Genomic DNA, 27,101 nt, shown 5'->3' with positions numbered 1-27,101 from the left:
CTCACTATCTATCATAGTGTTAGATAGACCGCACAAATACCTCAAGAAAAGTGTTTACAAGCAATCTATCGTAATTTAGTTTGTACTTGTCAACTCCAGTCAAATTATTAAAAAAACAAAGGATATTGTTGGAATTTGCTGCTAAAAACGACCATTTTCTTTTAAACCTTTGTATGTTTGAATACAATTTCTTTCTTTTAAGTTAAATCTTTGTGGTCTCAATTTTTGGAATATTTTTCTACTTTAGGCTTCTACTCCCACCGTGAAACTATAAATGGCTCTTGGTATGTTCAGGATCTCTGCACGGTACTGGAGAACTATGGCTCACAGCTGGAATTCATGGAGCTCCTGACGCTGGTGAACAGGAAAGTCTCGTGGCGAAGTGTGCATAACTGTGTTGATCGTACTGCATTAGGGAAGAAGCAAGTCCCCTGCTTTGCCTCGATGCTTACAAAGAAACTGTATTTTAAACCAAAGACTTCAGATTAGTTCTTGGTTCTTGGTCCTCCAAAATATTCCAAATGGAATTGTTTTACTGGACAATAGACAATAGGTGCAGGAGGAGGCCATTCGGCCCTTCGAGCCAGCACCGCCATTCAATGTAATCATGGCTGATCATTCTCAATCAGTACCCCGTTCCTGCCTTCTCCCCATACCCCCTGACTCCGCTATCATTAAGAGCTCTATCTAACTCTCTCTTGAATGCATTCAGAGAATTGGCCTCCACTGCCTTCTGAGGCAGAGAATTCCACAGATTCACAAGTCTCTGACTGAAAAAGTTTTTCCTCATCTCCGTTCTAAATGGCCTACCCCTTATTCTTAAACTGCGGCCCCTGGTTCTGGACTCCCCCAACATTGGGAACATGTTTCCTGCCTCTAACGTGTCCAAAATGGAGGTGGGTTCATCAGCTGTCTGGTTTATCGGGACAAAGCAGTTTTAAAAACAAAAAACAGATTGAACCGTTATTAAACGCAGATTTTAAATGTGAGCTTTTGTAGAACTAATTTTTCTTTTAAAGGACTATTGGAAGTTCAACTCTAAACATAGAGCAGTGAACAGCAAAACTAACATTGTCAAATTGTATTTGATACATTTCGGCCATGATGGTAAATGCTTTACTGTACAATCATAAAATATGGTTTAAATAACTGGTTATCCAAAGGATGTCTTACTCTTCTGTCCAATTGTTAAATAGTTTATATCTGGAATTATGTGCAACTTTAAAAAAAAAATCAAAATCATATAGTTCTACCCTTTTGATTAAACTTGAGTAGTGTGTTGCTCAGTGATAAGGACAATAAACAATAGTAGGCCGTTCGGCCCTTCGAGCCAGCACCTCCATTCACTGTGATTATAGCTCCAATTAAGTTTATAAGAAGTCTTCCGTACTTATGAAGGGCAATTAAATACTAGCTTTTGATATGGTCATGTAGGATCCACATCTACCTATGTTAAATAAGTGAATTTAAAAAAGAAACTTAGGGGGTTTTTTTCATTAAGAAAAGGTATTTTTCTACATATGTTGTTTTTAGATCTGGTGCTTATGCTATTTTCTTCCCTCTAATACTCTTGGGTGCAGCATGGATCTGGTCTCGTATGTGGCTTTACCTTGGTGTGAGCTTTGCTGGTTAGGGAACAATTCTGGTACAGGATCTCAGGCAACCTTTCCATCCCACATGCATGTTTCCTTACTCAGGCTCCTGGTAAACATTTGTGAGGAAGCTAAAGCCTTGAAATCAATTTCCAAAGTAAGTGAACTTGGAATTAATATGAAGTCTATTGTGTATTTTTGTTTAGTTTTCAAGTCAGACGTATTGTGAAGGTTGGTGGTGTTTTACGTGTATAATCTTGAACAATTTTAAATAAATGGTGGATCAATGATCTTGATACTCAATCACAGTTGCATCTTTTAAAGCAAGCTACAAATCAAAAGCGGAGAGGATGTTTCCCACGAGTGGGAGAGTCTCGGACCAGAGGGGTCATAGCCACACAATAAAAGGACGTTCCTTTAGGAAGGAGATGAGGAGGTATTTCTTTAGTCAGTCAAGTCAAGTCAATTTTATTTGTATAGCACATTTAAGAACAACCCACGTTGACCAAAGTGCTGTACATCAGTTCAGGTACTAAGAAAACGAACATACAATGGCACACAAACATAACAGCACATACATAAACAGTTCACAGCGCCCCCTCAGAGGGCCTCAAACGCTAGGGAGTAGAAATAGGTTTTGAGCCTGGACTTAAAGGAGTGGATGGAGGGGGCAGTTCTGATGGGGAGAGGGATGCTGTTCCACAGTCTAGGAGCTGCAACCGCAAAAGCGCGGTCACCCCTGAGCTTAAGCCTAGACCGCGGGATAGCGAATAGCCCCAAGTCGGCCGACCTGAGGGACCTGGAGATAGAGTGGTGGGTTAGAAGATTTTATATATATTGGGGGGGGGGGAAGCCCGTTTAGGGCTTTGTATGTGAATAGGAGGAGCTTGAAGTTGATTCTGTACCGTACTGGGAGTCAGGGGGTGGTGAATCTGGAATTCTTTGCCACAGTGGATATTTTAAAGGCAGAGATAGATAGATTCTTGATTAGTACGGGTGTCAGGGTTATGGGGAGAAGGCAGGAGAATGGGGTTAAGAGGGGTAAGGTAGATTAGCCATGATTGAATGGCGGAGTGGACTTGGTGGGCCGACTGGCCTAATTCTGCTCCCATCACTAATGAACATGAAATGTCAGATACTCTAGCAAGCTTTAAAAGTAATAATCTAAATTTTGGGAGAACATCCAATGTGGGTTATGAAGTTAGATGGTATCCTTGCACGTAACTGTATCCCAGCAAAGTTTTGTCCCAGAACTAAAAGAACTCACTCGGGTTTATGGTTCATTGGCACAAGCCACCATTGCAAATAGGAACAACGAAACAAACGGACCACTCAACCCCATCGTGCCTGATCGCTATTCATCAAGGTCGAGGCTGATCCATTTTATCCCTCTTTTTCTGCACAATTCCCATGATCTCTTGATTCCCTTAATGCCCAGAAATCCGGCGATTCTTTTTAGATTTAGAGATACAGCGCGGAAACAGGCCCTTCGGCCCACCGAGTCTGCGCCGCCCAGCGATCCCCGCACATTAACACTATCCTACACACACTAGGGACAATTTTTTTAACATTTACCCAGTCAATTAACCTACATACCTGTACGTCTTTGGAGTGTGGGAGGAAACCGAAGATCTCGGAGAAAACCCACGCAGGTCACAGGGCGGACGTACAAACTCCGTACAGACGGTGCCCGTAGTCAGGATCAAACCTGAGTCTCTGGCGCTGCATTCGCTGTAAGGCAGCGCCACCGTGCCGCCCATTTTGGATCTCCATTTTGAATAAACAATGACCGAAGGAGAATTTCAAAGATTTCCGCACTCTCGGTGAAGAAAATTCCCTGTTTTGTTACACGTCAGCCAAGGAAGCGTCAAACCTGTTGAGTCCCGTTAAAAAGATTATGTTTCAATTAGTTAACCTCTCAATTCTCCAGGGAACACAGGCCCCCATCTGCTTAGCCTTTCCTCTTGGGCAAATACGTCATCCTTTATGAATCTTTGGTTCTTGTCCTCTATGGACTCTCCTAGTCGGAGTTAGACAGTGTGGAAAAAAGGCCATTCAGCCCACCGTGTCTACACTGCCCAGTGAGCACGCATTTGTGGTAAGTTACTCCAGCATTTTTTAGTCCACCTTTGTATTAATCCTATCTTCTCGTACTAGATCCATAGCCTTCGGTGCCTAGGCAATTCAAGTGCTAATCTCGATATTTAAATGTCAGCAACTCTGCTTCTGCCGTACTGTCAGGCAGTTCTGGTCACCCAGCTATTGCAATGATGTCATGATGCAGAAAAGATTTGCAAGGATGCTACCAGGACTGGAGGGCTTGTGTAACAAGAAGGTTTGTTGGTTCATTGGCCGCTGTAGATTGCCCATAGAGTGCAGGAAATGGATGAGAAGGTGGTACAACATTTTACCAGAGTGAACAGAAATGTACCCTAATCACGTCAATCTATGCCCCCTATCAGTTTTTACTCTCATATTTTTGGTCTACTGTCTATAAACTTAATTATTTTAAACTCTCTGCTTTCCAACCTCCTCTGTTCCATGGAGCACAAACACAGCTTGTGATCTATCCACTAAAGTCTTTTGTGACTAGGAAAGAATGTTGTTCACAAACCCACCACTGGAGATTAAATAGTATTACTAGTTTACTTTAAAGATACAGCGCAGAAACAGGCCCTTCGGTCCATCGAGTCCGCACCGAGCAGCGATCCCCGCACATTAACACTATTCTACACACACACTAGGGACAATTTACACTTGTACCAAGCCAATTAACCTCAAACCTGTACGTCTTTGGAATGTGGGAGGAAACCAAAGGTCTCAGAGAAAACCCACGCGGTCACAGGGAGAACGTACAAACCCCGTACAGACGGCGCCAGTAGTCAGGATCGAACCCGGGTCTCTGGCACTGTAAGCGCTGTAAGGCAGCAACTCCACCGCTGCGCCACCGCTGGGCCACCCTAGGTATTGCAGCAGTGTATTTGAGGTGTGCTAACGTACAATATTGATGACCGTTTGCCTTTTTGCATTCATTTCATAACTATCAAACCTCTGCATTAATATAACTAAAGTACTGCAGAAATATAACTAAAGTAATGACACAGAATACCAAATCATCTAGAGCAAGACACATGCATGCTCACAGATTGCTGTGATAATGGGAGAGCCAAAATATGTCTTCCACAAACTAGAAAAATTAGGAAAGAGCAAGTCAATGAGAGTGCAAAATTATCGCTTTTATTAAGCGAACATTTTGAAGACATCTTTCTTTCTATTTCCACTAATATAAAGTTTCAGCAATGAGACCACACTCACAATTGTTTTACTGCTATAACATAATCTTTATTTCAATGCATTTCAAAGTATTAAGAAACTGATAAACTTTAATAAACATGTATCAAACATATCCTTGTTACCTTCCATTATCATGAAATAATACAACTGGCGGGTCTTATTTGTATTTCTGATTCAGATGAGCCTTTTTTTCCCCCTGAAATATGAATCGGAAAGCTTTCTCAAACATCAAAACCCTGCTTTCCCGGAAAGAAAATCTGATACCCCAATCTAGCGCTTAAAATATAAAAGTAAACATTACTTGGTCAAGAACTCTGAAAGAAAGAGATAGATGAGTGACGAAGATATTCCCGTTTGATTATTAACAGCAAGCATGTCTTCAAAACGGAAAGCAGAATGAGGAAAACAGGGCAATTAATGATGGCTCGTACAAAAGACAGGTGTGTGTTGGGCATGACAGACAACAGCAAATAGGAAACTTCCAGTTTACTATGCAACCAAGTCTTAAAGAAACCAGAACCAAGTTACAACATCAAAAGAAAATGTCAAACTTGTCTCTTTCCAAGTGGGGACTTGTTTGTGATCAGAGAGAGTACTCAAGAAAAAGATTCCGAAGCCATTGCTTTCTCTTCGAAAGGGGGATGAAAAGGCTAATTGTAAACGGGAGATTTTTATGAAGTGCTTTCTCATCATTTCATCTGGCACGAGGGATGGTGCTGATTTCTTTCATAAATAATAGTAATTAAGTGCTATCTTTGGCATTAATGCGGAAGAATGATCTCCAGTTGTCAGCGCCGTTCAAACCCGGAGAATGACAAAAACCTAAATAAAAAATGCACTCGCCTCATCATTTTTGCCTCTTACTAATGATGGATCCAGCTCAACTTTTCCTTTAATTTCCATTGAAAACTAATATAAAACAAGCAACGCAGAAAGACATATTTTAAGTTCTACCTACTGAGTGTTTCGCCCAGTTCTTCTCAAAGCCGTAGCAATTGATATATGCAACCCCCATTTAAAGTACTGTTCTAAAGTGCTTCCCTCCGCATAATACAACAGATAGACATCCTAACCAGATGTTCAAATCCCATGGGAATTGTAATCCATGCGTACAATTAAGGATTACATTGCACCACTGGTTATTCTGCTTCGTAGGTTTCAATTAAAATGAATCACCAAAAAGCCCCTAATCACACTTCAACCCGTCAGATATTTTAACTACCATCTGCGTACAGTCTGTCACAGAGCTCATGGATACGTCCGCTTAAAACTTCCCTCTTAAAACTTCCTTCTTAAAACAAATATTTAACCTTTTAAGACAATTAACCTCTTGTAATCATGCTCACCTGGTCAAGAGATTGTTTTGAGTCACTGTCGTTAACTGCTTCTCGTTCTATTAAAAAGTATTGCTTTCTAGTTAAGGTCTGATATGAAAAACTGCATTTGCAGCAAACCGATCCCAAACGTCAGTGTGTGTGCAGGAGGGGACTGCATAATGCCGGTTTAAACCGAAGATAGACACAAAAGGCTGGAGCAACTCAGCGGGACAGGCAGCGTCGCTGGAAAGAAGAAATGGGTGACGTTTCGGGGTCGAGACCCTTCTTCAGGCTTGGTGAGGGAGTGGGGGCTCGGAGAGCGGTGGGACTGACGGAGTACGACACCCCATGCTGACCCTGCTTCTCAGCGGGCTCCGGCCAACGAGGCTCGAGAGGTGGCAAGAGAAGATGGTGTGCACCACACATAAAATCATACTCTGAAACCAAACTATAGGTTCTAGTTATCATTTCTGCGCACCTCCGGGAAGATGCCTGTCAAATGACCCACTGCTCAGACATGTTGGTGCACTGTGTGGTTCATCAAATAGAAAATTAATTCTCACTGTAGAGAAACGTGAAAGATTATGTCATATGCAGTATGTGCCCACTGATAGGGGCTAATTAGAATCAGATGTGAAGAGAACAGTCTCTGAACAACAGCTGCAGTTGGTGATCGGATTTTGGATACCTGGTGACAAAGAGGTTAATGTCATAAAAACAGTCGCAGTTTACACCTACATCGGTTGTAGAGTTTTAAACGTTGCTGTTTAAGTGTTCAATTGGAAGTTGCAATTGTAAAGGATTCCTCAGTCGTCTGAGATCATGTTCCACCTGCAAGGTAAAGACATTGGGATCAGCAAACCCCAATACTTTGCATCAACGTTGTACAGTTCAAACAAGGACATTGACTAACAGAAACGGAATGCCATGCCCAGAGGAGAAGGAACTGGAATGTTTGACAAAAGAAGTTTGTGCCAATATACGATAGACAATAGGTGCAGGAGGAGGCCATTCGGCCCTTCGAGCCAGCACTGCCATTAAATGTGATCATGGCTGATCATTTGTCAATCAGTACCCCGTTCCTGCCTTCTCCCCATACCCCCTGACTTCGCTATCCTTAAGAGCTCTATCTAGCTCTCTCTTGAATGCATTCAGAGAATTGGCCTCCACAGCCTTCTGAGGCAGAGAATTCCACAGATTCATAACTCTCTGACTGAAAAGGTTTTTCCTCATAACATATAACATATAACAACTACAGCATGGAAACAGGCCTGTCCGGCCCTACCAGTCCACGCCGACCATTCTCCCTGACCTAGTCTCATCTACCTGCACTCAGACCATAACCCTCCAATCCCCTCCTATCCATATACCTATCCAATTTACTCTTAAATAATAAAATCGAGCCAGCCTCCACCACTTCCACCGGAAGCCCATTCCATACAGCCACAACCCTCTGAGTAAAGAAGTTCCCCCTCATGTTACCCCTAAACCTTTGTCCCTCAATTCTGAAGCTATGTCCCCTTGTTGGAATCTTCCCCACTCTCAAAGGGAAAAGCCTACCCACGTCAACTCTGTCCGTCCCTCTCAAAATTTTAAAAACCTCTATCAAGTCCCCCCTCAACCTTCTACGCTCCAAAGAATAAAGACCCAACCTGTTCAACCTCTCTCTGTAGCCTAAGTGCTGAAACCCAGGCAACATTCTAGTAAATCTCCTCTGTACCCTCTCCATTTTGTCGACATCCTTCCTATAATTTGGCGACCAGAACTGCACACCATACTCCAGATTTGGCCTCACCAATGCCCTGTACAATTTCAACATTACATCCCAACTTCTATACTCGATGCTCTGATTTATAAAGGCAAGCATACCAAACGCCTTCTTCACCACCCTATCCACATGAGATTCCACCTTCAGGGAACAATGCACAGTTATTCCCAGATCCCTCTGTTCCACTGCATTCCTCAATTCCCTACCATTTACCCTGTACGTCCTATTTTGATTTGTCCTACCAAAATGCAGCACCTCACACTTATCAGCATTAAACTCCATCTGCCATCTTTCAGCCCACCCTTCCAAAAGGCCCAAGTCTCTCTGTAGACTTTGAAAATCTACCTCACTATCAACTACTCCACCTATCTTAGTATCATCTGCATATTTACTAATCCAATTTGCCACACCATCATCCAGATCATTAATGTAAATGACAAACAACAGTGGACCCAACACAGATCCTTGGGGCACTCCACTAGACACTGGCCTCCAACCTGACATACAATTGTCAACCGTTACCCTCTGGTATCTCCCATTCAGCCATTGTTGAATCCATCTTGCAACCTCACTATTAATACCCAACGATTTAACCTTCTTAATCAACCTTCCATGTGGAACCTTGTCAAATGCCTTACTGAAGTCCATATAGACAACATCCACAGTCTTGCCCTTATCAATTTCCCTGGTAACCTCTTCAAAAAATTCAAGAAGATTAGTCAAACATGACCTTCCAGGCACAAATCCATGTTGACTGTTTCTAATCAGGCCTTGATTATCCAAATAATTATATATATTGTCCCTAAGTATCTTTTCCATTAATTTTCCCACCACAGACGTCAAACTAATAGGTCTATAATTGCTAGGTTTACTTTTAGAACCTTTTTTAAACAAAGGCACAACATGCGCAATGTGCCAATCTTCCGGCACCATCCCTGTTTCTAATGACGTTTGAAATATTTCCGTCATAGCCCCTGCTATTTCTGCACTAACTTCCCTCAATGTCCTAGGGAATATCCTATCAGGACCTGGAGACTTATCCACTTTTATATTCTTCAAAAGTGTCCATACCTCCTCTTCTTTAATTCTCCTAATTTCCATCACTACTCTACTTGTTTCGCTTACCTCACATAATTCAATATCCTTCTCCTCGGTAAATACCGAAGAAAAGAAATTGTTTAATATCTCCCCCATTTCTTCCGGCTCAGCACATAGCTGTCCACTCTGACTCTCTAATGGACCAATTTTATCCCTCACTATCCTTTTGCTATTGACATATCTGTAGAACCCCTTGGGGTTTACTTTTACATTACTTGCCAAAGCAGCCTCATATCTTTTTTTCGCTTTTCTAATTTCCTTTTTAAGATTCCTTTTACATTCTTTATATTCCTCAAGAACCTCATTTACTCCCTGCCGCTTATATTTATTGTATATCTCCCTCTTTTTCCGAACCAAGTGTCCAATTTCCCTGGAAAACGATGGCTCTTTCAAATTATTATTCTTTCCTTTCCACCGAACAGGGACATAAAGACTCTGTACTCTCAAAATTTCACCTTTAAATATCCTCCATTTCTCTATTATATCCTTTTCATAAAACAACAATTTCCATTTCACTCCTTTTAAATCCTTTCTCATCTCCTCAAAATTAGCCTTTCTCCAATCCAAAATCTCAACCCTTGGTCCAGATTTGACCTTCTCCATAATGATATTGAAACTAATGGCATTATGATCACTAGACCCAAAGTGCTCCTCAACACATACCTCCGTCACCTGACCCATCTCATTTCCTAACAGGAGGTCCAACACTGCCCCTTCTCTGGTAGGCACCTCTACGTATTGCTGCAAAAAACTATCCTGCACACATTTTACAAACTCCAAACCATCCAGCCCTTTAACAGAATGTGATTCCCAGTCTATATACGGAAAATTGAAATCACCCACAATCACCACTCTGTGCTTACTACTAATATCTGCTATCTCCTTACATATTTGCTCTTCCAATTCTCGTTCCCTATTTGGCGGTCTATAATACACCCCTATAAGTGTTATAGACAATAGACAATAGACAATAGGTGCAGGAGTAGGCCATTCAGCCCTTCGAGCCAGCACCGCCATTCAATGCGATCATGGCTGATCACTCTCAATCAGTACCCCGTTCCTGCCTTCTCCCCATACCCCCTCACTCCGCTATCCTTAAGAGCTCTATCCAGCTCTCTCTTGAAAGCATCCAACGCACTGGCCTCCACTGCCTTCTGAGGCAGAGAATTCCACACCTTCACCACCCTCTGACTGAAAAAGTTCTTCCTCATCTCCATTCTAAATGGCCTACCCCTTATTCTCAAACTGTGGCCCCTTGTTCTGGACTCCCCCAACATTGGGAACATGTTATCTGCCTCTAATGTGTCCAATCCCCTAATTATCTTATATGTTTCAATAAGATCCCCCCTCATCCTTCTAAATTCCAGTGTATACAAGCCCAATCGCTCCAGCCTTTCAACATACGACAGTCCCGCCATTCCGGGAATTAACCTAGTGAACCTACGCTGCACGCCCTCCATAGCAAGAATATCCTTCCTCAAATTTGGAGACCAAAACTGCACACAGTACTCCAGGTGCGGTCTCACCAGGGCCCGGTACAACTGTAGAAGGACCTCTTTGCTCCTATACTCAACTCCTCTTGTTACGAAGGCCAACATTCCATTGGCTTTCTTCACTGCCTGCTGAACCTGCATGCTTCCTTTCATTGACTGATGCACTAGGACACCCAGATCTCGTTGAACTCCCCCTCCTCCTAACTTGACACCATTCAGATAATAATCTGCCTTTCTATTCTTACTTCCAAAGTGAATAACCTCACACTTATCTACATTAAACTGCATCTGCCATGTATCCGCCCACTCACACAACCTGTCCAAGTCACCCTGCAGCCTTATTGCATCTTCCTCACAATTCACACTACCCCCCAACTTAGTATCATCTGCAAATTTGCTAATGGTACTTTTAATCCCTTCGTCTAAGTCATTAATGTATATCGTAAATAGCTGGGGTCCCAGCACCGAACCTTGCGGTACCCCACTGGTCACTGCCTGCCATTCCGAAAGGGACCCATTTATCCCCACTCTTTGCTTTCTGTCTGTCAACCAATTTTCTATCCATGTCAGTACCCTACCCCCAATACCATGTGCCCTAATTTTGCCCACTAATCTCCTATGTGGGACCTTGTCGAAGGCTTTCTGAAAGTCGAGGTACACCACATCCACTGACTCTCCCTTGTCAATTTTCCTAGTTACATCCTCAAAAAATTCCAGTAGATTTGTCAAGCATGATTTCCCCTTCGTAAATCCATGCTGACTCGGAATGATCCCGTTACTGCTATCCAAATGCTCAGCAATTTCGTCTTTTATAATTGACTCCAGCATCTTCCCCACCACTGATGTCAGACTAACTGGTCTATAATTCCCCGTTTTCTCTCTCCCTCCTTTCTTAAAAAGTGGGATAACATTTGCTATCCTCCAATCCACAGGAACTGATCCTGAATCTATAGAACATTGAAAAATGATCTCCAATGCTTCCACTATTTCTAGAGGCACCTCCTTAAGTACTCTGGGATGCAGACCATCAGGCCCTGGGGATTTATCAGCCTTCAGTCCCATCAGTCTACCCAAAACCATTTCCTGCCTAATGTGGATTTCCTTCAGTTCCTCCATCACCCTAGGTTCTCCGGCCCCTAGAACATTTGGGAGATTGTGTGTATCTTCCTCAGTGAAGACAGATCCAAAGTAACGGTTTAACTCGTCTGCCATTTCTTTGTTCCCCATAATAAATTCCCCTGCTTCTGTCTTCAAGGGACCCACATTTGCCTTGACTATTTTTTTCCTCTTCACGTACCTAAAAAAACTTTTGCTATCCTCCTTTATATTATTGGCTAGTTTACCCTCGTACCTCATCTTTTCTCCCCGTATTGCCTTTTTAGTTAACTTTTGTTGCTCTTTAAAAGAGTCCCAATCCTCTGTCTTCCCACTCTTCTTTGCTATGTTATACTTCCTCTCCTTAATTTTTATGCTGTCCCTGACTTCCCTTGTCAGCCACAGGTGTCTCTTACTCCCCTTAGAGTCTTTCCACCTCTTTGGAATAAATTGATCCTGCAACCTCTGCATTATTCCCAGGAATACCTGCCATTGCTGTTCTACCGTCTTCCCTGCTAGGGCCTCCTTCCAATCAATTTTGGCCAGCTCCTGCCTCATGCCTCTGTAATCCCCTTTGCTATACTGTAATACCGACACTTCCGATTTTCCCTTCTGCCTTTCCATTTGCAGAGTAAAACTTATCATGTTGTGATCACTGCCTCCTAATGGCTCTTTTACCTCTAGTCCCCTTATCAGATCAGGATCATTACACAACACTAAATCCAGAATTGCCTTCTCCCTGGTAGGCTCCAGTACAAGCTGTTCTAAGAATCCATCTCGAAGGCACTCTACAAACTCTCTTTCCTGGGGTCCATTTCCAACCTGATTTTCCCAGTCTACCTGCATGTTGAAATCTCCCATAACCACCGTAGCATTACATTTTTGACACGCCAATTTTATCTCCTGATTCAACTTGCACCCTATGTCGAGGCTACTGTTTGGGGGCCTGTAGATAACTCCCATTAGGGTCTTTTTACCCTTACAATTTCTCATTTCTATCCATACTGATTCAACATCTCCTGATTCTATGTCACCCCTTGCAAGGGAATGAATATCATTCCTTACCATCAGAGCAACCCCACCCCCTCTGCCCACCTGTCTGTCTTTTCTATACGTTGTGTACCCCTGAATATTCAGTTCCCAGCCCTGGTCCTCTTGTAGCCATGTCTCAGTGATCCCTACAACATCATACTTGCCCATGACTAACTGAGCCTCAAGCTCATCCACTTTATTTTTTATACTACGCGCATTTAAGTACAACACTTTAACTTCTGTATTTACCTCCCCTCTCACATCGTTCACAATTGGCCCTGCCCTTAATTTCTTTTCCGCTCTTGAACTTCTGTTCCCATTCTTCCGAGAGTCTTTTGCAATATCTCCTGTATTCCCTTTTACCTCATCTTCATATTCACAATTTGTTAACCCCTCCCCCCCACTACTTAGTTTAAAGCCACAGGTGTCACACTAGCAAACCTGCCTGCCAGAATGTTTGTCCCCCTGCTGTTAAGATGCAACCCGTCCCTTTTGTACAAGTCACCCCTAGCCCAGAAGAGATCCCAGTGGTCCAGAAATCTAAATCCCTGCTCTCTGCACCAGCCCCTCAGCCATAAATTCATACCCTCTATCTCTCTGTTCCTGGCCTCACCAGCACGAGGTACCGGTAGCAGTCCAGAGATAACTACCTTCGACGTCCTACTTCTCAGTGCTTTTCCCAACTCTCTAAACTCCCGCTGTAGCACCTCCTTCCTCTTCCGCCCGACGTCATTCGTGCCCACGTGCACAACGACTTCAGGTTGATCGCTAAACCTTTGTTGCTAAACCTTTCTCATTTCTGAGTTCCACCCAAACAGCCTCCTTAATCGAGCCTTCTAGTCTGTCCTGCCAAAGCACTGCTGTGATATCCTCCCTGACAAGCAATGCAACACCCCCACCTCTTGCCCCTCCGATTCTATCACATCTGAAACAATGAAATCCTGGAATATTTAATTGCCAATCGCAACCCTCCTGCAACCATGTTTCACTGATCGCCACAACATCATACTTCCAGATGTCAATCCAGGCTCTAAGCTCATCCACCTTTCTTACAATGCTCCTAGCATTAAAATATACACATTTAAGGGACCCATCATTTCTTATTCTCAGTTTATTTCTTTTCCCTTCTTTCTCTCCTACATATTGGGTCTGAGTGTTTCCCTTTTCTGCCTCCTGCCTCACACACTGCCTATTAGCTATCTGTGTTTGAGTCCCTCCCCCCAACCGTACTAGTTTAAAGTCTCCGCAGTTATTTTAGCAAATCTCCCCGCCAGGATATTGGTTCCCCTCGGGTTCAGATGCAACCCGTCCTTTTTGTACAGGTCATACTTCCCCCAGAAGAGGTCCCAATGATCCAGAAACTTGAAACCCTGCTCCCTGCACCAGTTCCTCAGCCACGTATTTATCCTCCACCTCACTCCATTCCTATTCTCACTATCGCGTGGCACAGGCAGTAAGCCTGAGATTATTACTTTGGAAGTCCTTTTTTTTAACTCTCTTCCTAGCCCCCTGAATTCTCCTTTCAGGACCTCTTCCCTTATCCTACCTATATTGTTGGTACCTATATGTACCACGACCTCTGGCTCCTCTCCCTCCCCTTTCAGGATATCCTGGACACGCTCAGACACATCCCGGACACCGGCACCAGGGAGGCAAACCACCATCCGGGTCTCCCGACTGCGTCCACAGAAACGCCTATCTGACCCCCTCACTATAGAGTCCCCTATTACTACTGCTCTCCTCTTCCTTTCCCTACCCTTCTGAGCAACAGGGCCGGACTCCTTGCCAGAGGCCCGGGCACCGTCGTTGCCCCCAGTTAGGCTGTCCCCCCCAACAGTACTTAAACAGGAGTACTTATTTCCAAGGGGTACAGCCACCGGGGTACTCCCTAGTCCCTGCCTCTGTTCCTTGCCCCCCCTAACAGTGACCCACTTGTCTACCTCCCGTGGTCTAGGAGTGACCACCTCCCTGTAACTCCTATCTATAACCTCCTCACTCTCCCTGATCAGACGGAGGTCATCAATCTGCCGCTCCAGGTTCCTAATACGGTCCCTTAGGAGCCCCATCTCGTCACACCTGGCGCAGATGTGGATGTCTGGAAGACTATCAGACTCCCAGATTCCCCACATCTGACACCCAGAACAAAAAACTGCCCTGGCAGTCATACTCTCCAAACAAAGCCCCGCGCTCGGTTACTAAACCTACCGCCCGGCCGCTATTCCAACCGCTCCAACCGCCCACCCAAAAGAACTGAGTGATCTCCTGGGAGAGGCGAAAAACCGGATAAAAAACCCAGGCCAATTTGGGAAAAAATCCGGGAAATTCCTCTCCGACCCCAAGCTAGGCGATCGAAACTAGTCCGGGAGATCACACAGGTCTTACTCCTTACTATCCCCACACAATCCCCACACACTACTTCCCAAGCAACACAGCTAGGTGCTGCTTGCTACTGCTGCTTGCTGCTGCTGCTACTGCTGATTGCTGCTGCTGCTACTGCTGATTGCTGCTGCTGCTACTCCTGCTACTGCTGATTGCTGCTGCTGCTACTGCTGATTGCTCATCTCCAACTGCTGATTGCTCATCTCCTACTGCTGATTGCTCATCTCAGTTCTAAATGGCCTACCCCTTATTCTTAAACTGTGGCCCCTTGTTCTGGACTCCCCCAACATTGGGAACATGTTTCCTGCCTCTAACATGTCCAACCCCTTAATAATCTTATACGTTTCGATAAGATCTCCTCTCATCCTTCTAAATTCCAGTGTATACAAGCCTAGTCGCTCCTAGTGCCATACGGAGGAAGGGATGAATGTGGTGGAAGTGACTGAATGGCAAGTTCTGGACAACGCAGCCCTGGCAGTCTAAGCTAAGGGAACGGTGGGGAAGTGAAGTGGAGAGCCATTGTTGGAAGAAACGTTTTAAGTGGGTTGTAGGGCTGTAGAATATAGATTACGAGCAACGAGGAGATTAAACACAAAGTTGTTTGAGATGGAGACTTTTGGATCCTGTTAATTTATACCAATGTCAAAACAGGATGACCAACCTAGGTGGGATCGGATACTAGCAAGAGAATTTTGAGTGAACTGAAGTTTACATATTAGAGGTCGTAGCGTGGTCAGAAAAATAATCATATCTGGAGCAGCCTAGGTTCACGAGGTTAATCCCCGGGATGGTGGGACTGTCATGAGGAATGAGGCTTGTATTCACTGGAATTTAGAAGGACGAGAGGGGATCTTGTAGAAAGGTATAAAATTATAAAAGGGCCGGACAAGCTAGATACGGGAAAAATGTTCCCAATGTTGGGGGAGTCCAGAACCACGGGCCACAGTCTAAGAATAAAGGGGAGGCCATTTAAAACTGAGGTGAGAAAAAAACCTTTTCACCCAAAGAGTTGTGAATTTGTGGAATTCTCTGCCACAGAAGGCAGTGGAGGCCAATTCACTGGATGAATTTAAAAGAGAGTTAGATAGAGCTCTAGGGGCTAGTGGAATCAAGGGATATGGGGAGAAGGCAGGCACGGGTTACTGATTGTAGATGGTCAGCCATGATCACAATGAATGGCGGTGCTGGCTCGAAGGGCCAAATGGCCTCCTCCTGCACCTATTTTCTATGTTTCTATGAGATAAGCAAAGCTTGAATACATTTTTAGCAACTGAGGAACACAAATGGGTAATGTTACAGATGGTGAAGAATGCATTCCTTCTGATGGGATACATGGTCACGGAGAAAATGTTTTGATTAGTTTAATGTAACTAGAGACAGTGAACAGGAAGTGGATTAGAAATGATGGGAAAGGACAAGATTTGTACCAACACCTGAAGACCCTGGTTTATTCTTCCCATTGCTTAAGTGTAATCAGAAAGATGTATTGAAAAGAGAATGTTTCAGACTGAGGGTGATAAAGAGAAATTGGTGATAATTCTACCACTTCTGTAGCTCACAAGTTTGGCTGGTTTAGATTAATTTAGTTTAGCTTCGTTTAGTTTATTGTCACATGTGCTGATGTAGTGAAAAGCCTTTTGTTGCGTGCTATCCAGTCAGCGGAAAGATTGTACACGATCACACATCAAGCCTTGATTAGTGCAGGTGTCAAGGGAGAAGGTGGGAGAATGGAGTTTGGAGGGAGAGATAGATCGGCCCTGATTGAATGGCGGAGTAGACATGATGGACCAAATAGCCTAATTCTGCTCCTATCACTCATGACTAAGCCAACAAACGAGCTACACGGGGTAGACAATAGACAATAGGTGCAGGAGTAGGCCATTCGACCCCTCGAGCCAGCACCGCTCGAAGGGGCAAATGGGCTCCTCCTGCACCTACTTTTTATGTTTCTATGGAACATGAAGTCAACATCTTTGATCAAATTTTCAATGAAAGCTTAGATAGAAATGGAATCATCTGAAATTTTTGACTGTGGATGACAAGCATCTTGTTTGCTGGCAAACAATCTGGAGGAAAAGCAAAGAGAAGACACAGGATAGTGACAGTCGACCTGAGGCCACGCCCAAGACAGCAGCGATTGTGAGATGAGCAGGACAGAATCAAAGAATTCATGCTTTGAATCTAGTGATACCTAACCTCAGCTATCTCTTCCTTGAGACTGTTGTACTTTCCCACGTCAAATCTCCATCTTTTGGCAATCCGATGAAAGTATTTAAGCATTTGTCTGTCTCTTATCTCACCGTATGCACAATCCTTGGGGAAAGAAAAAAAACACAATTTAAGTAAAGTACAAAAATTACACGTAACGCACAAAGCAAAACAAGATAGACACTGAAAATGTTTAACAGTTCACTGTGTGAGTAAACTTCTGGCAATGTCGACATGTATTGTGAATCCTTATTTCCCTAAACTAAGGATAATAAGAGTAAAAGTCTAATGTTAGACATCAATGGCAGATTTCAAGGATCTGAATAGCTCTTTCAAGCGAAACAGAGATTTACAGGCACCTCCTCCAAACTTGTCTACAGCGTTTCGTGCTTGCGATGTGGCCTTCTCTACAGTGCAGACAAAGCCTAGAGTGAGCAACCGCTTTTGCCGAGTGCCTGCACGCGGCCCCCAATGGTCATCTTGGTTCTTGGTTGGTTCTTGGTCCTCCAAAATATTCCAAATGGAATTTAAACTGGAGGTGGCGAAGTATGGACTTATGCAAAAAGGGCTTCTTGGAGAAGAGCTGCCTTACATTTAGTTGCGTCTGGTTAAATAACTATAGTACGGTGAAGACTATTCCATGCTTTAATTTAACTGAGCTCCCAGTTGCCTGTTGTATCAACTCCCCTTCCCACACCAACTGTTGATCCTCGACCTTCTGCAGGCTAAAGCCAAATGTAAAGTCTCTCTCTCTCTTTCTCTCTCTCTCCCTCTCCCTCTCTCTCTCCCTCCCTCCGCAACATCCACACCTGCTAAACAACAATCTATCAATCTTAAAAATTATCCATTGACTTGGCCTTCTGTGGCAAAGAATTCCACAGATTCACCACCCTCTGACCAAAGAAATTCCTCCTCATCTCTTTCCTAATGGAACGTCCTTTTATTCTGAGGCCTCTAGTCCTAGACTCTCTCACTAGTGGAAACATCCTCTCCACATCCACTCTATCCAAGCCTTTCACTATTTGAAAAGTTTCAATGAGCCCCCCCCACCCTCAGTCTTCTAAACTCCAGCATGTACAGGCCCAGTGACGTCAAACGCTCATCATATGTTAACCCACTCATTCCTGGGATCATTCTTGTAAACCTCCTCTGGGCCCTCCCTCTTCAGCACTAGCACATCCTTCCTTAGATATGGTGCTAGATATGGTCCCCAGTCCTTGACCCATCATGAGTGGGAACAGTTTCCTTATATTTAAGCTTTCAAAACCAGTCCTGATCTTGTACACCTCTCTCAAATCTTTTCTCAACCTCATTAGTGTGATGGAGAACCCCACCTCCTCCAGTCTGACCTGGCAGCCCAAATCCCTCATCCCTGGGAAGAATTGTAGTCAATACGTTACATTTCCCCTCTTGGACCTTTGCATTGCAATAGGAGGTGACCGGAACATGGATACCGTACTCCACTTGGGGCCTAATCCGTGTTTTGTATTGATTGAATTGAATTGAATTGAATTACCTTTACTGTCATTCAAAATGAATTGAACGAAAATCATTTGCCACGCAGCCACAACAGTTCAGAGTAAAAGACACAAGACACACAATTTTAACACAAACATCCATCACAGTGACTCCTCCAAACACCCCTTCACTGTGATGGAAGGCAAGAAAATTTCTTCTCTCTTCCCCCATGCTTCTCCCGCGGACAGATAGTTCGACTTCTGCCGAGGCGACCGAGGGCGTGCAGTCCCCGTGTTGTGTTGTACTGATTCAACACAACCCCTATTCCTTTTGACTCTATTTTAGGAATCCCCGGACCCCCATTTGCTGACTAATTGCTGGTCGAGAGACTCAAGTTCACGCCTGACCTGCTTGGATGCTCCCCATGTGAAACTTGCACATTTCACCGAAGGTATCACAAAATGCTGGAGTAACTCAGCGGGCCAGGCAGCATCTCCGGAGAGAAGGAATAGGTGACGTTTCGGGTCGAGACCCTTCATTAGACTCCTGGTACATTTCACCTGTGACTGCATGGGCTTCCTCTGGGTAGTCTAGTTCGCTCACATTCTGAAGTCTGCTTCAGTCTGAACACTTCAGTCTGAAGAAGGGTCTCGACCCGAAACATCGCCCGTTCCTTCTCTCCAGAGATGCTGCCTGTCCCGCTGAGTTATTCCAGCATTTTGTGTCTACCTTCACTCGCAGATTGGTTAGCTATTTAATTGGCTACATGTCAAAACAGAGGAGTGGGAGAATCAGTTGATAAAATTGTGGGGAAGAATAGAAATATGAGATTGGTGTAGGATTAGCGTGATGGTTGATGTGGACTTGGTGGGCAAGAGGGCCTGTTTCCATGTTGTATCTTTTATACAGCTCTTGCGATCTCGACAATGTCTTAATACACTGCTGAAAGTAAGCACGCAAGTACAGCAGGCAGTGAAGAAAGCAAATGGCATTTTAACCTTCATAGCGAGAGGATTTGAGTTTAGGAGCAAGGAGGTCCTACTGCAGTTGTACAGGACCACGGTGAAACTGCACCTGGAGTACTGTGTGCAGTTTTGGTCACCTAGTTTGAGGAAGGACATTCTTGCTATTGAGGGAGTGCAGCGTAGGTTCACCAGGTTAATTCCCGGGATGGCGGGACTGACAAATGATGAAGGAATGGATCGATTGGGCTTATATTCACTTGAATTTAGAAGGATGAGAGGGGATCTTATAGAAACATATAAAATTATTAAGGGGTTGGACAGTCTAGATGCAGGAAAAATCTTCCCGATGTTGGGGGAGTCCAGAACCAGGGGTCACAGATTAAGAATAAGGGGTAGGCCATTTAGGACTGAGGTGAGGAAAAACGTTTTCACCCAGAGAGTTGCGAGTCTGTGGAATTCCCTGCCTCAGAAGGCCTTGGAGGCCAATTCACTGGATGTTTTCAAGAGAGAGTTGGATATAGCTCTTGGGGCTAACGGAATCAAGTGATATGGGGAGAAAGCAGGAACGGGGTACTGATTCTGGATGATCAGCCATGATCATATTGAAAGGTGGTATAAGAAAATAACTGCAGATGCTGGTACAAATCGAAGGTATTTATTCACAAAATGCTGGAGTAACTCAGCAGGTCAGGCAGTATCTCAGGAGAGAAGGAATGCGCGACGTTTCGGGTCGAGACCCTTCTTCAGACTGATGACAGGGGGGCGGGACAAAGGAAGGATATAGGTGGAGACAGGGAGATCTGGGAAGGGGGAGGGGAAGAGAGGGACAGAGGAACTATCTAAAGCTGGAGAAGTCAAAGGTGGTGCTGGCTCAAAGGGCCAAAAGGCCTACTCCTGCCCCTATTTGCTCTGTTTCTATGATTCTACGTCTTGCAATTGTCAAAGATTTACGCATGTACTCCACATCCTTTGAGACCGTGTCATTTATTCTACAGTCATCATTTCTTTTATTCCACCCACAGCCCAAACGTTTAAAGCTTAAAGATTGGAAAATAACTCTAATCACACAATTAATTTAATAGTTACCTGGCGCGTGAGGAGGAAGTATGCGTAAAAGGCCAAAGAAGCCCCATATGTGATGAAGTAGGTGACGGGCTCCATGATATCCCAGGAGTAGACCCACCATGTTAGCCAGGCCAATGCGCCACCTTGAGTGGACAGCAGCCCCAGACCTGTCCACATGAATCGGCTGCATTTAGCTTCAGCTTTCAGGTATAAACGCGACTTCGTCTGGAGGCATGAAAGTTTCAGTTGCTCATTAGTCCACAATTGATCAAGAATAAACATTGTTTTGTTTTGTTTTGTTAACATTTTATTTTGAACATCAAAATAAAATAACAATAAAATGAAATGAACGATAAACCTATATGCAACTCAATGAATAAATTCTCATAAACAACATAAATCAAATTTTACATGTTCAAAATAAAATATACATGAGGAAGTATACACTTATTGTTTCTACCCCTTCTCTGCTACCCATCAATTAATTCACAAACTTTATCTCATCTATATATAGACACACACATATATATATATATATATATATATACACACACAAACATATACATACATACATGCATATATCCATACATATGCCACACACATACATATATACACATATATGCACATACGCAAACATATATATATATATATGCAGTTTATAAACAATTATCTAAATTCTATGTAGAACGTGAATATCACACTGTCAATAAACTGAAACTTAAACGTCTTTGTAGTTTATTAGATTTAAAATGTAGTGCGCAGCAAAGCTTGGCATTTGGCACTAGGTTCTGTAGAGCGCACTAATCCTACAGGTATTTGCATCACGATGTAAAAATACATTACGGTACATGCACGGTTGGCTTAATGAACTGGTTCAGTGGCTGCATTATTAGACAATAGACAATAGGTGCAGGAGTAGGCCATTCGGCCCTTCGAGCCAGCACCGCCATTCAATGTGATCATGGCTGATCATTCTCAATCAGTACCCCGTTCCTGCCTTCTCCCCATACCCCCTGACTCCGCTATCCTTAAGAGCTCTATCTAGCTCTCTCTTGAATGCATTCAGAGAATTGGCCTCCACTGCCTTCTGAGGCAGAGAATTCCACAGATTCACAACTCTCTGACTGAAAAAGTTTTTCCTCATCTCTGTTCTAAATGGCCTACCCCTTATTCTTAAACTGTGGCCCCTGGTTCTGGACTCCCCCAACATTGGGAACATGTTTCCTGCCTCTAACGTGTCCAACCCCTTAATAATCTTATATGTATACTATGTATAATTATCTGGAAATTCACCTAGAGATTCTCTGCAACGGAGAGAGACAAGCCATGAGAGCAGATGGCGTTACATAGGTTGGCTGAGTGGACAGCCAGAATGTCTAATTCCAAAACATAGTGCACATAACCTCGGCTGCCAGCTCATAATTGGCAAATTTCAGACTTATTGAAATATTCAATTCTAATCACAAGTAAATGAAATCAGCCATTTGACTATTAAACACCACAACCTCAAATAAGCTCTGAACAATATAGACTATTATTGTTATTATTGCACTATTATTTTGTTTGTTTTTTAATGTGTACGTATGTGTGTGTGTATGAATATATATATACACACACACACACACACGTATACAGATCATATATATATATATATATATATGTATATACATACATCAAAATTCAGAATTAGAATTACCTTTATTTGTCATCCAAAAAACAAGTCTTTTGGATGAGATTTCGTCACCCACAATCCAACAATAAGAGCAATAAAATAAGCAATTACACAACCACAACCAACACAAAAAAAAAAAAAAAGAAACATCCATCACAGTGAGTCTCCTCATATATATATATACACACACCAGATCAGTCTGAAGGATCTTGACCCGAAATATCAGATCAGTCTGAAGAAGGGTCTCGACCCGAAACGTCACCCATTCCTTCTCTCCAGAGATGCTGCCTGTCCCGCTGAGTTACTCCAGCATTTTGTGTCTATCTTCAATTTAAACCAGCATCTGCAGTTCTTTCCTACTCGTATATATATATATATATATATATATATATACATATGATCTGTATGTATGTGTATATATGAGTTTATGTGTATATATACACACGCACAGAACTTTTTTTCTTGTTTATTATATTGTTTACAGTGCACTATGTTTACATATTCTGTTGTGCTGCTGCAAGTAAGAATGTCATTGTTCCATCTGGGACACACGACAATAAAACAGTCTTGACTCTCTCTCCTGACTCTAATGAATAAACTTGTACCCCTCTCCCAACTGGTCACCCCCCCCCCCCCCCTGAGATGTTCTTAACCATTTCATTTTACTACTATATTCTATTTACCACATACACTATTTACTATATTTCATGGCCAGCAATCACAGATTCTTCAGAGAAGGATTTCACACAGACATTGCCATCCGTAGTTATGAACTTGCTCATTGATATTGAAGCACCTCTGTTGCTGACACCATCAGGTTTGCCACACACAACCTCATTGCTTGGTGCACTGGCTGATGGAAAATCTTTAGCCAAATTAAGAGTTAAGATGCTTAAGAATGGTTAGGCAAAAACTGCTCTAACTTACAGACCTGTTCACAAAATTGTAGCTGATCATTTAGCTCTTCCAGTTTCTCCAGGAGATGCTGTTCACTGCTGAGCTGGTGATTTTCTACATGTAATGCCACGTAAAGCCTTTGGATTAAATCTTTCACATGGTCCATCTCTGCAGACTGCTCGCTGCTTACGTGGTCTATGGCATTGGATGGAAAACATTGAAAAAATAATTAACACGCAAGTCCAAGTAGTCATAAGAAAATAACTGCAGATGCTGATACAAATCGAAGGTATTTATTCACAAAATGCTGGAGTAACTCAGCAGGTCAGGCAGCATCTCAGGAGAGAAGGAATGGGTGACGTTTCGGGTCGAGACCCTTCTTCAGACTGAAGAAGGGTCTCGACCCGAAACGTCACCCATTCCTTCTCTCCTTAGATGCTGCCTGACCTGCTGAGTTACTCCAGAATTTTGTGAATAAGTCCTAGTAGTCAGATCAGATGTGTAGGGAGGAACTGCAGATGCTGGTTTAAACGGAAGATGGACACAAACAGCTGGAGTAACTCAGCGGGTCAGGCAGCATCACTGGAGAGAAGTAATGGATGACATTTCTGGTCGAAACCCTTCTTCAGACCAGTTAGGGAAAAGGGGAAACATGAGATACAGACGACGATGTAGAGAGATAAAGAACAACGAATGAAAGATAGATGTGCAAAAAGGTAACAATGAGAAAAAGAACAATGAATGAAAGATATGTAAATGCAAAAGCAAATATACTTTCAACATATCTTATTATTTGTGGATAAGGTGAATCGTGTGAATTCTTAATCTGATACTAGAATTATTTCAAGTCAAGTCAATTTTATTTGTATAGCACATTTAAAAACAACCCACGTCAGTTCAATTTATTTAATCGTTTCAAGGTATGGAATGTCACAATTTGTTCTGGAATTAATTGCTATTCTTTCAGTGTTAGCCTGTTGTGTAGAGCATCAGTGTGTGGCAGTTGTACTTTTCCAAATGCAAAGCTTTCAGCGCCAAAGACCCAGGTTCTATCCTGACCTCAGGTGCTGTCTGAGTAGAGTTTGCACATTCTCCCAGTGACCACGTGGTTTTCCTCTGGATGGTCTGTTTTCCTTCCAGGTGTCAAAGACGTGTGGGGTTTGTAGTAAAATTGGCCTCTAAAAATCGCCCCTAAAGTGCAGGGAGTGGATACGAAAGTGGGATAACATTGAACTATGGTAAACTGGAATTTAGAAGGATGAGAGGGGATCTTATCGAAACGTATAAGATTATTAAGGGGTTGGACACGTTAGAGGCAGGAAACATGTTCCCAATGTTGGGGGAGTCCAGAACCAGGGGCCACAGTTTAAGAATAAGGGGTAGGCCATTTAGAACGGAGATGAGGAAAAACTTTTTCAGTCAGAGAGTTGTAAATCTGTGGAATTCTCTGCCTCAGAAGGCAGTGGAGGCCAAGTCTCTGAATGCATTCAAGAGAGAACTAGATAGAGCTCTTAAGGATAGCGGAGTCAGGGGGTATGGGGAGAAGGCAGGAACGGGGTACTGATTGAGAATAATCAGCCATGATCACATTGAATGGCAGTGCTGGCTCGAAGGGCCAAATGGGATACTCCTGCACCTATTGTCTATAGCCAATTGTCTATTGTCAACTGCTGATCAATGGTCAGTGTGGATTCGTTGGGCCAAAGGGCCTGTTTCCATGCAATATCTCTTTAAAAAAAAACTAAGCTTCTACTTCTACTTAAACTTGACCCGTAACTAGTTTTCTTTCTGACCTGAAATTAATCCAATCCGACTATAAAGTTTTACATGAACTCTCTCTCCTCTTGCACCATGCCAACATGATTATTTATAATGAGCCTGTAGATAGCCTATCTGATGATACACTGGACATTTGCTGCCCTCAGAGGAGCTGCAGCCACCTGCAGTATCGCTGTTCCACCTAAAAATGAACCAACCCACCCTCAGTGGAGCAAACGAGAAGACCTTGAAGCAAAGAAACAGCAAATATATGCACGTGGTCACGTCCTTTTGCGTACCAAAATATCCCAAAGCACTTCACAGAAACTAACACGATCAAAGGTAGAGTCATACAATACAGAAACGCACACAATGTGTAGTGGAAATATGAACTATTCTTATCCAAATAGTACTGGGTAGCGGATTGATGGAAATGTCCAAGAATCAGATGATTGATCTTTTTGGATTATATTGGAGATGAAGTAAAGGCAAATAAAAAGAGCCAATTCAAATCAACCAGCAGTCTGAAGAAGGGTCTCGACCCGAACCTTCACCTATCCTTGTTCTCCAGGGATGCCGCCTGACCTGCTGAGTTACTCCAGCACTTTGTGTCCTTTTCAGCAGCAGAACAGTTGGGATGGTTTATTAACCACATAACTGACATTGAAAGAGATCGATTTTCCGTATTGAGAAATACTGAGCAATGTATTTTGGAAATTGAGATGGTTCAGTTTTGGGATGATTTATTTTAGAAAAATCAAACAATGAGAATGAGACAGGAGGTCATGTGAATGTCAAAGGGTGGTTTGCTTTCTTTAACAAAGGTTACAAAGATCTCAAAACATCATGAATAAAAATATCTTGTCCAAACTACTGTCGAGAAACTTTTCTTACCTGTTTTCGGAGGCAATACAGAATACTTTGTCTCATTAATAACTAATTGAAAGTTATTTCTTAGCAGAACAGACATTGAAGTGGAGGCAGAAACTCTGGTGCCATCTGCAGGAAAACAATAACACAATTGAAAGCTAAGGAAAAAAAACTGCAGATGCTGGACCAAATCGAAGGTAGACACAAAATGCCGGAGTAACTCAGCGAGTCAGGCAGCATCTCGGGAGAGAAGGAATGGGTGACGTTTCGGGTCGAGACCCTTCTTCAGTCTGAAGTCCCGCTGAGTTACTCCAGCATTTTGTGTCTTGGTTCTTGGTCCTCCAAAATATTCCAAATGGAATTTAAACTGGAGGTGGCTACACAGCATGCACGGCCAAACACAAACAGCAGTCATAATAGAACAGCATTGTTGACCCTACTGTGGAAATGCAGCATCTCAGCCCACAATTTCACTCAGGCAAATGTATTCCCAACACCCATAGCTGTTCGATACACACCTAGGCAGAATTCACACGCTAAATTTACATGCGTCAAAGCATATCCACACAAACTTGCTTGTTAATTAATGGAGATTGGCACGATTCATGAGAGTTGAGACACATACCTGGCTGGCTGACAAGAGACAATATGGTGAATCCGATCAGATATCTGCCTTGCACCACAGAATACATTTATAAACTGAAGGGCTTCTGACTGCGTATTTACATCTATTTGCCTTTTTCATGATAAGGCACAATATTATCTTATAATATTGTAAGATTGTATTGTATAATATTGTACTTACAATATTATCTTATAATATTAAAATATCTTATAAGGCGTAATATGGATCTTATAGAGACGTATAAAATTATAAAAGGACTGGACAAGCTAGATGCAGGAAATATGTTCCCAATGTTGAGAGAGTCCAGAACCAGGGGCCACAGTCTAAAATAAAGGGGAGATCATTTAAAACTGAGGTGAGAAGAAACTTTTTCACCCAGAGACTTGTGAATTTGTGGAATTCTCTGCCACAGAAGGCAGTGGAGGCTAATTCACCGGATGAATTTAAAAGAGAATTAGATAGAGCTCTAGAGGCTAGCGGAATCAAGGGATATGGGGAGAAGGCAGGCACGGGTTA

At 43.0% G+C, this 27,101-nt stretch overlaps 2 protein-coding genes across 2 annotated transcripts in view; one reads left to right on the top strand and one right to left on the bottom strand.

Annotated features, from left to right (window-relative positions):
• Positions 1 to 1,895, top strand: part of LOC144600950 (caspase-6-like) — a 28,726-nt gene extending 26,831 nt beyond the window's left edge. The window contains exon 7 of the mRNA XM_078412853.1: positions 248 to 1,895. Within this exon, the coding sequence (XP_078268979.1) occupies positions 248 to 489 (242 nt within the window). The 3' untranslated portion in view covers positions 490 to 1,895. The remainder of the gene's footprint in view (positions 1 to 247) is intronic.
• Positions 1,896 to 4,876: 2,981 nt separating this feature from the next.
• LOC144597768 (calcium uniporter regulatory subunit MCUb, mitochondrial-like) overlaps positions 4,877 to 27,101 on the bottom strand; it is a 55,395-nt gene continuing 33,170 nt past the window's right edge. The window contains exons 4-8 of the mRNA XM_078407329.1: positions 25,985 to 26,089; positions 23,367 to 23,527; positions 20,785 to 20,988; positions 17,264 to 17,380; positions 4,877 to 7,033 (exon numbers count right to left, since the gene is read on the bottom strand). Of these exons, the coding sequence (XP_078263455.1) occupies positions 6,956 to 7,033; positions 17,264 to 17,380; positions 20,785 to 20,988; positions 23,367 to 23,527; positions 25,985 to 26,089 (665 nt within the window). The 3' untranslated portion in view covers positions 4,877 to 6,955. The remainder of the gene's footprint in view (positions 7,034 to 17,263; positions 17,381 to 20,784; positions 20,989 to 23,366; positions 23,528 to 25,984; positions 26,090 to 27,101) is intronic.

This window comes from Rhinoraja longicauda, chromosome 1 (assembly GCF_053455715.1).
Source record: "Rhinoraja longicauda isolate Sanriku21f chromosome 1, sRhiLon1.1, whole genome shotgun sequence".
NCBI lineage: Eukaryota > Metazoa > Chordata > Chondrichthyes > Rajiformes > Arhynchobatidae > Rhinoraja > Rhinoraja longicauda.
The sequence above is the reverse complement of the archived record's forward strand: the minus strand, read 5'-3'. Positions and strand labels throughout refer to the sequence as shown.